General features: G+C 38.2%; 1 protein-coding gene across 2 annotated transcripts in view; it reads left to right on the forward strand.

The window, feature by feature from the left end:
* The first annotated feature begins 139 nt into the window (after positions 1–139).
* Positions 140–10,000, forward strand: part of LOC144959664 (uncharacterized) — a 63,536-nt gene continuing 53,675 nt past the window's right edge. The window contains exons 1-3 of one of the 2 annotated variants that reach the window (XM_078892334.1): positions 140–219; positions 2,216–2,378; positions 9,264–9,458. In XM_078892334.1, the coding sequence (XP_078748460.1) occupies positions 2,300–2,378; positions 9,264–9,458 (274 nt within the window). In that variant the 5' untranslated portion in view covers positions 140–219; positions 2,216–2,299. Of the gene's footprint in view, positions 319–2,215; positions 2,379–9,263; positions 9,459–10,000 lie in introns of both variants that reach the window. The other variant, XM_078892333.1, reaches the window with a different exon arrangement.

Consider the following 10,000-nt stretch of genomic DNA (forward strand, 5'->3'; position numbering starts at 1 on the left):
AAAAAGGCCAAATTATTTATGAGTCACATTTACTCCCTTTATCTTTCTCTCCACTTTCAATGACGTCACTGCCATGTAGCCTCGAACCAGAAAAGCATCGAGATACCCAAAATTGCAATCATATTTTTTTTAACTCTTTACTTAAACGTCAACAAAGATTCCATCATGGCCACCAAATAATGAAGGCAAAATTTTTGTTTTGATTATCGCCTAAATCATGTTCGTAATCAAATGATTGTTTGCTTTTATTGTGAAAAGTATCTAAGATTATTATTTTTTTTTTTTCATTGTCTTAATTTCTTTTCTGACAAGCCTATGGTAAGTGCTGTAGACTACTAGATAAAGATCTGAACAAGAGTGTGTGAAAGGTGCCAGACAAAGCAAGAAAGAAAAATAGAAGAAAACAACCATCCCAAAAAAATTAGTCTACATCCAAAAAAATTAGACTACGGTACTACCGCCAACTCGGGGACCTAAATAATTGTGGGGGTTTTGGGAGGGGGGGGGGGGAAACTTTAAAAAAAAAATAATTGGGGGGTTTGGGAGGACTGATTTTTTGGGATGGTTTTGTTTTTCTTCCAGACAAAGTAAGGGGAGGCCTTCCGAAAGCTCCTACTTCCCCAGTATTCTTGTTGTTTTTTTTTTTTTTTGTTTTTTTTTTTTTTTTTTTATAATGACAAAGCAAGAAAGAAAGATACAAGAAAAAAACATCCCAAAACATCAGTCTACATCCCAAAAAATCAGACTACCCCTGTAAACTGATTTTTTAAAATGTTTTTTTTTCTTCCAGACAAAATAAGAAAGAAAAAATACAAGAAAAATAAAAGTCCCAAAAAATCAGTCTACATCCCAAAAAAATCAGTCTACATCCCAAAAAATCAGTCTACATCCCAAAAAAATCAGTCTACATCCTAAAAAATCAGACTTTCCTCGGTAGACTGATTTTTTGGGGATGGTTCTTTTCTTCTACTTCTATTTTACTCTCTTGCTTTGCATGACACCTTTCATACACACTTGTTCAGATTATGTTTATCTTATACCGGTGCCTGCTCCTTAATTTCTTAATTTAAGTCTTGTACTATGCGTTCAGTCCATGGCCGACAAGATTCTTGTCATGGTTCAGTCCTATTCCTATTCTAAAATAGTTTTTGATTGACAAAACAGAATAATTTATTTATTTATTTATTCTTTTTGGAATTATGGACAGATTATAAGAAGCAGAACGGTGTCACTTGTAGCATAAACATTAGGAAATTTTATTTAGCAGGATTTCTTAAAGGATTCAATAGTCGTAACGTCACTTCCTTCCTTATGACGCATGGTAACTTAGTAACACTAGCTCTAAACTATCGGAACAATGGCGGACGCCCGTATGAAATATTTCCCCGGCGAGCATAAAAACGTTTCCTGAGGGGAAAAAAAAAACACATAAATATGATCATGTTTTTACTTTTACACATTCTGATCAAAAGGCATATGAAAAGGGAATGAAAAGGTCTAGCCAGCATGAAGAATAAAAAGTAATGATTTTCTTTGTTTAGAACCAAGATGGCCGCCGTTGCCGGGCTGCGTGACATCAGACAACTGAATCCAATTGGGGAGGCCTTTCGAAAGCTCCTCGTGATAAGGGACATAACCCAAATATTCCCTGAACTAATCCTAAGAAAAAATACAACCTGTTACCTTTAACTAACCCTAATAGGAAAAAACAAACACCCTTTCACCTTTACTAAGACTTATAACAAACCCTTATAGAAAAAAAATCCTCCGACCCCGAGCTTACCCTAATAGAAAAAAAAAATCCTAAGATTGCTTTGCCCTACCTTTCAATATTTCACAAATCAAAATGGCGGCCGAGAATCAAAACAATGGTCAAATTAGGAAATTTTAAACTTTCACAGATCTATCAAGGTTTGTTCTAGAGTTTTAAAAATGCTTCTATATGATGACAAATTGAATAAATAAACGCCCGACAAAAGGGTCCACGGTGATAATACAAATTGAAAGAAAATGCTAGAACGAGGAGCATTCGGAAGGCCTCCAGGTACTATTTCAGGATGAATCGGAAAACGAAATATATGTTTACAATCAAAATGATGATAAATATTTGTCACTTAAAGAAATGCTATCTAATGTCCTAAACCTACGCGCACATAATATTTACAAACAAACGGTCATAGCACATTATATTCTCATAATATTTATTACGTTTCAGGCCCACGACTCTTCCTCAGCCATCAACGATATTTTAAAGTGACCGATACGTGCTGTATTTGTCACAGAATGTAAATTGCCTGTCATGGAGTCTTGCTCCCCTCTCGTTGTTCTCCTTATATTATCAGTAGTGTTTTGCCCTGCAACAGAAAGTGTTTCATTAGGTAAGGCCACACAGTCAAGGTAATGCACGCCATCACAACCATCACTATAGCCACCACCGATCATCACCATCATTACCGTCATCATCATCATCATCATCATCATCATCATCATCATCATCATCATCATCATCATCATCATCATCATTAGGTAAGGCCACACAGTCAAAGTAATGCACGCCATCACAACCATCACTATAGCCACCGCCGATCATCACCATCATTACCGTCATCATCATCATCAACATCATCATGATATGATATGATATGATATGATATGATATGATATGATATGATATGATATGATATGATATAAGTCCAGATTTATGTAGGCTTTTACAGCCTTTTATCTGCTCTTGTGCATTCGTGAACGTATATAATTCAAGTCTCTCAAAACTGGGCATGCCACATGGTGGAAGGAGGTGTCTGAATTTAACTTTACAAACAGTATTTTTCTGTTTCAAAATGAGCATCAAGACGGCACTTGAATGCCTGCAATGAAGGGGCGTCGACAACTGTTGCAGGCAGGCGGTTCCATTTGTCGACTACCCTAACTGAGAAAAAGTTCTGCCTAAGGTTTAGAGAACACCTTTCTTTGGAGAGTTTGAATCTGTGTCCTCTGGTGGTGCTGGTGGAATCAAGATTTAGAGGGCTCGTGCTAACATAGTATAAATTATGTGTGTATTTGTACGCTTCAATTAGGTCTCCTCTGTCTCTCCTATACTGCATGCTAGGTATTCTTATCTTTTTCAGTCTTTCTGTGTATTCTAGATCTTTGAATCCCGGAATGACCCGAGTTGCGCGTCTTAGAACACTTTCTATGAGGTCTTTGTTTTTCTGTAGTCGTGGTGCCCATGCTACATTGCCAAATTCCAAGTGGGGACGTACAAGTGCAGTGAACAATTGTCTCATGTTATCTCTATCAAGATGAGTGAACGACCTCCTAATGAGGCCAACGATTCTGTTTGCTTTATTTACTTGGGTTTCTATGTGCTTAGAGAACTTCAGTTCCTGATCTACTAACACACCTAAATCTTCATCATCATCATCATCATTATCATCATCATCATCATCATCATCATCATCATCATCATCATCATCCTCATCATCATCCTCATCATCATCATCATCATCATCATCATCATCATCATCATAACCATCATCATCATCATAATCATCATCATCATCATCATCATCATCATCATCATCATCATCATCATCATCATCATCATCATCATCATCATCATCATCATCATCATCATCATCATTGTTGTGAAGCTAGAAAGTAATTCGAATGATTGCCATGCAAAATATAGGCTTTATTCAACATTTAAATCGACATGATCTGGAAAGAAATTAAAACACAAAGAGTTAGACAATACAGTACAGACACAGATCAATTACAAACATTAAGTGACAAATAGAACTATCTCTAAACAGTAAACAATATCATGACATTCTTCCCCCCTTGCATGTGGCAAGAGATTTCAAATTATGCTTCTCTATTTCGTAAACTGTATGGTCTCGTCCGAATGAAGCCACTCGTTCTGGAGTTTGAACGGGATTCATTTTGAGTAGAAAGCTCATTAGGATTGTTAGGATCAGAGACTGATGGTTCGTCCAAGGCAGATTTTTGCACTACACCCGCTTCCACAGTTTGTACATCAAGCTGTTCTAGAACAGTTTCAGGTAAAATATCGTTTCCCACATTCTTTTGAACAGGTTGAAAATGTGGAGTTACGCTCGTGTTGTCAAACGCCATGGATGATTCTTCATTGGAGGGTTGGGCAGTAGTCATTTCACCAGCAGGGGCTAAGTGACGCAAAGCCACAGTAGTTTCTTTACCATCAGGAAGTCGGACGTAGGCATAGAGCGGATTAGCGTCCAACAGTTCCACTTCGTCCACCAATGGTTCGTATTTAGAGGCTCTTACATGACGCCTCATCAAAACAGTTCCTGGAGTAGTCAGCCAGCTAGGAAGTGTTGTACCAGTGCTTGACTTTCTTTTGTAGCGGAAGATTCGTTCATGAGGAGTCTCATTTGTCGCAGTGCATAAGAGTGATCTTATTGAATGGAGAGAGTCAAGAAGCACTGACTCCCATTGACTAACATTCAAACCACGTGATTTCAGGGCTAACGTGATAGTTTTCCAAAGGGTTCCATTCAGACGTTCTACCTGTCCATTTCCCCGGGGATTGTATGGGGTCGTTCGGCTTGAGGCGATACCCTTTTTGCACAAGAAATCTTGAAGCTCACTTGACATGAAGTTAGCACCTCTGTCAGAATGTATTGAAATAGGCATTCCAAACAATGAGAACAATTGACACAAGCACTTGATGATAGTTGATGAGCTCATATCAGAGCATGGGAACGCAAAAGGGAAGCGAGAATATTCATCAATAACTGTCAGGAGATACCGATTTTTGGACGATGACGGCAAGGGACCCTTGAAATCCACACTCAAACGCTCGAATGGTTGAGTTGCTTTGACCACTTTGAGGTTCTGCGGTTTGTAGAATGAAGGTTTTAGCTCACGACAAAACCTACAGTTGTTGCAGATTGTTCGTATTTCATCCACGGAATATGGGAGATTCTTTGACCTGACAAAATGGTTCATCCTTGCAATTCCAGGGTGGCAGAGTGAGTCGTGAAGGCTTTTTAAAGTTTCTAAATCTGAACCAGTAGATGAGCAGAACTCCCTTGAAAATGCGTCAGCCGCTACATTGTCTTTTCCAGGTCGATACACAACGTCATAACTGTAGCTTGACAGTTCAATCTTCCATCTTTGGATTTTATCATTTTTGACTTTTCCTTTTGCAGAATTTCCGTACATAAAGGCAACGCTTTTCTGATCTGTCACAAGTTTGAAATGCTTTCCAAGAAGATAGTGCCTCCACTTTCGAAGGGCTTCCACAATAGCGTAAGCCTCTTTTTCAACAGAAGAATGCTTCTTTTCACTGTGGTTCAGAGTTCTTGAAAAGAAAGCCACAGGACGTCCACCTTGATTTAGTGTTGCTGCGATTGCAATTTCAGAAGCGTCGGTTTCTACAACTAGAGGAGCGTTGTGGTCAATTGTCACGACAGCAGCGTTTTCAATCTCCTTTTTCAAAAGATCAAACGAGTCCTTGGCTTTTCCTGACAATGGAAAGGTGGTATTTTGGACCAGTGGGTGTATTTTATCCGAGAAATGAGGTATCCAGGATGAGTAGTATGCAAACATTCCAATCACTCTCTGTTGAGATTTGATATTGTGAGGATCTGAAAGTTCTCTCAGTGGCCGTAATCGGTCAGGGTCTGGCTGAATGCAACCTTTGGACACTTGAAATCCAAGTAACTTGATTTGTCTAACAGACTGGATAGTCTTACTTTCATTGAATGTTATATTATGTTCTTTGGCACACCTGAGAAATTTCACAAGGTTTTCATCATGCTCTTGCTGATTTCTGCCACAGATTGTCACATTGTCTAAGTAAGCAAATGTGTCACTCATCATCATCATCATCATCATCATCATCATCATCATCCTCATCATCATCATCATCATCATCATCATCATCATCATCACGATCACCGGTATCTTCGTCAACGTCGCCATTATCATGACCATGCACATCATGAGATGATCATCACGACCATCACCACCGTAACCATCACTAGTCATCACTTACCATCACCATCATTGCCATCGTTGCCGTTACCATCATCATCACCAGGATCATCATCATCATTATCATCATCATCATCATCATCATCATCATCATCATCATCATCATCATCACCACTCACTATCATCTCCATCACAACCGTCATCATCGCCACCACCAATCATCATCACCGTTAAAACCATCATCATAACAGTCACCACCATCACCAGTAGCATTGTCACCATCACCAATATAATAATAACTGAAGTGAATTGAGTGATAAGGTACATCAAGTACAACAACAAGCCATTTTGGCGGATTTCTTAATTTCCTGTTTATGTAAGGGACGTAACTCAGATAATGATGATACCCATTAGTTGTCATAGATATTAATGATTATTTCCCTTTAATCTATCATAACCATCACCATTTTCTCCGTTTAAATTGTTTTAAAAAATCGGCTGTGTTGTCCTTAGTTTTGTCTTTTTTTTAGACTATTGCTTGTACGGGTTTCTGTGGATTCTAGAATCTAGTATGAGACAGCTGTTGTGTGTTCCAAAGCAATTGCTGACTATTCGGCTCCCATAATTACCCAAGATTTAATAATTGCTTACAATTTCTCTAGAAAACTCATATATAGGGAATGAGATTAGCGGAAGAGTAGCGTCCCTTGAATGGAAGTCACGAGCGGAAAATTTATTAGAGAGAGAACGTCATGTTGGTTGTGCGGCATGAGACACTTCACCGAAAGCGAGGAGGAGAGAGACGCATGCGCAAAACCATTTTGACGTTCTCTCTGTAAGGTGACGTCCAATCAAGGGACGCTTCACTTCCGCTAATCTCATTCCCTATCTACTGATTCAAATATTACTTCTGTCCCTTGTGCAAAATTGAATTCCTACGGGGACAGAGCCATGTCCCAGTTTGTCCCTTTCTACCTGGAATTCCCTCTCTGAACCTTTAAGACCATCTAGATTTGTCACATTAAAGAAACGCCTAAAAACTTTCTTTTTTTGATAAATGCCTTCCGTGAATAACTATCCATTGATGTAATTATCTCTTGCCCATCTGAAATTGCCATTTTGTTTGTGCACCTATGTTCTTGTTTATATAACATATATATATATATATATATATATATATATATATATATATATATATATATATATATTATTTTAATATTTACCACAATGTTGGAGTCAGTCTACATCGATGTTTCAGGCCTTTTCAGCCATCATCAGGACTGTGTTACATGAGTTTGGTTTGTTTATGTTGCTTGTTGAAGTGGTTCCGTAGGTCCATTGCTATATGTCGAGCACTATTCGTAGCATAATTTTGTATCCAACACGATTCAATATATATATATATATATATATATATATATATATATATATATATATATATATATACATAAATATATATATATATATATATATATATATACGAGTATATATTATATATATATATATATATATATATATATATATATATATATATATATATATCAGGGGCAGTTGCTAGCTCTTTATTAAAAGTGGCATGAATCGAAAATACATTCTCTCACCGTACTCAGGTGTAAAATGAATACCTGGTCGGTTACAGTGTTGTCTGTGTCCGAGAAAAATGTCATGTCGCCCAACAGGCATCATGTCTCATCTCTCATGTGGGTATTGGCTTAGGACCAATTATAAGTGCCTTGAGCACAAGGAATGGATATTTCGCTTCATAAATGTTCTAGTGGGTTTATTTTTTAGAATGTGTGTATATTATTGTGTGTAAGGGTGGGGGGGGGGGGGATGTATGGTTTGAATTATAAATAGGGGGTATTTACGATGGGCACATGTAAAAGAAGTCCATTTGTCGACCTTACTCTACTCTAAAAAGCAAAATTGTTATCACCCGATCACTGAAGTTGTCCATTGATCCTATCATATGTATTGACATCATTGAGATTTGTGAATATCATTTTAAAAATATCATGACAACAGCGATTAGACAGTCTTATAAAATTTCTTCCTTTGAATATCAACGGTGATAATATTCAAAATTTAATAGAATGAATAGAAAATACAACCTCAATGCACCTCATATCAACTCCAAAGACAAAAACATAACTAACAAGTTGAACTGCTGTGTGTGTGCCGGGACTGGGATTCTATTTATAGCATCATGGGGCTCTACACGGTGAATGATTTGTGAAATATTCTTATTGATTTTTAAAATCCATTTAAGCAAAACAAATATCAATAAAATCTATATTTATTGTTATTTTCTTCATTCGTATGTTTTGATTACAACAAATCTGTTCTTCCAATGATAAAACTGATATCTATGGTTTTGATTTCTCCCAAGTCAGGCCCCGAGGTGTCCAAAAATAAATTTGCCGTACTGCCTGACCTAGTTATTTTAGCAGTAAAGCGCATTAGTTGGTTGTGTGTGTGTGTGTGTGTGTGTGTGTGTGTGTGTGTGTGTGTTGGGGGGGGGGGGGATAACCGTAGTTTTAAAACAAAAGAAAACAGTCTTATATTTTTTTTAAATGACAAGGCGGCCTTTCCTGTTTTGGCTCAGCAGGAGCGTCATACCATAGCCCACCCTCACCAAATTTGTCACACATCTCGCCTGGAGTGGGCAACAAGAATAAGAGAGCCGTCTGTGATGACACATAACCTTCGTACGTACAGTAGGTAGGCTACCTATCGCGGCTTGTCAGGATAGATCCGCGAGCGCCTACGAAAAGCAGCATGATGCTAAAATATATGATGAAAAGCGGTTTCTGACAAATTTGGATAATATAGGGCGGCACAAAGCAGCTTCGCTGAATAGACCAACCGTCAGTTATATTTATATATATATATATATATACATTTATATATTGTATAAATGTGTGTGTGTGCGCGAGCGCCGCGCGCGCGCGCGCGCGTGTGTGTGTGTGTGTGTGTGTGTGTGTGTGTGTAGTTAATGCACTTGTGTACGTGTGAGGAATTTTACCCACTAAGTATAAGCTTTATGCAATTGGTGTTAAGCGCTAGGAGACCTTGACATAAAGCGTTATGGAAATCTTCTTCTTCCTCTTATCTCAAACACAAAATAAGATTTAAAATCCAACTCTTCCCCCTCCCGTCCCCCCCCCCCCCCCCAAGATATAAAGTCCAACAAAACAAACAAACAAATAAACAAACATCACCAATTAAAATATCTTGTTATTGTTGTTCTATTCCCCCCCCCCCCCCTCCCCCCTTTCCAGAACCGCCTTCAGTCACTCTGGGCGAAGACTGTCCGGATGGGTACGTCCTAGAAAATGCTCTGCAGTGCACATGCAACCTGGTGGACCCCGACAGCGAGTTGGATTCCGCTAAGGTGGAGGTCGTATGGTACGATGCTGAAGACAACGAAATCCAGGCTGAAGCGAGACAAGCCGTCTTGTGGATATCGGAAATCAGTAAGGGACAACAGGGAGGGTCCCTGCAAATTTACAACACTGCCTACTCCGATATCGGCAACAACAACAACAACAACCAAACAAAACAAAAAAGATACACAAAAAGGAAATAAATAAATAATCATAAGAAAGAAAAAAAAAAAAGAAAAGAAATTGTGACGAGCGAATTTCACTTGCTGGCACGTCTACTTCAAAACCCCTTCAATTGTTCAGTGGATAACAAAATTTGCAAAATTAAATTAACACCTTGAATTAAAATGCTTAAAACATGGGACATTTCTCCTACAATTAAGCCAATGTCAATATGAAACAGTCCAAGAAAGTCTTGCCTAAGGGATTATAGGCATGAAATAGTCAAGATATCGGAAACGTCTCCAATGTTAATGGAACGCTATCTCTTACCACGCGCTTTCCGCTTAAGACTTTATTCGCCTGTTCAATTAATAGGTAGATAACCACGCCTCTCGGACAATCGTCATAATCTAAACAATGGTAGTGATTGGTAGATACATCATACTACACAGGTTTTACTATCGATGGTA

This window comes from Berghia stephanieae, chromosome 14, assembly GCF_034508935.2.
Source record: "Berghia stephanieae isolate SIO BIC M18660-M18661 chromosome 14, UCSD_Bste_1.3, whole genome shotgun sequence".
NCBI lineage: Eukaryota > Metazoa > Mollusca > Gastropoda > Nudibranchia > Aeolidiidae > Berghia > Berghia stephanieae.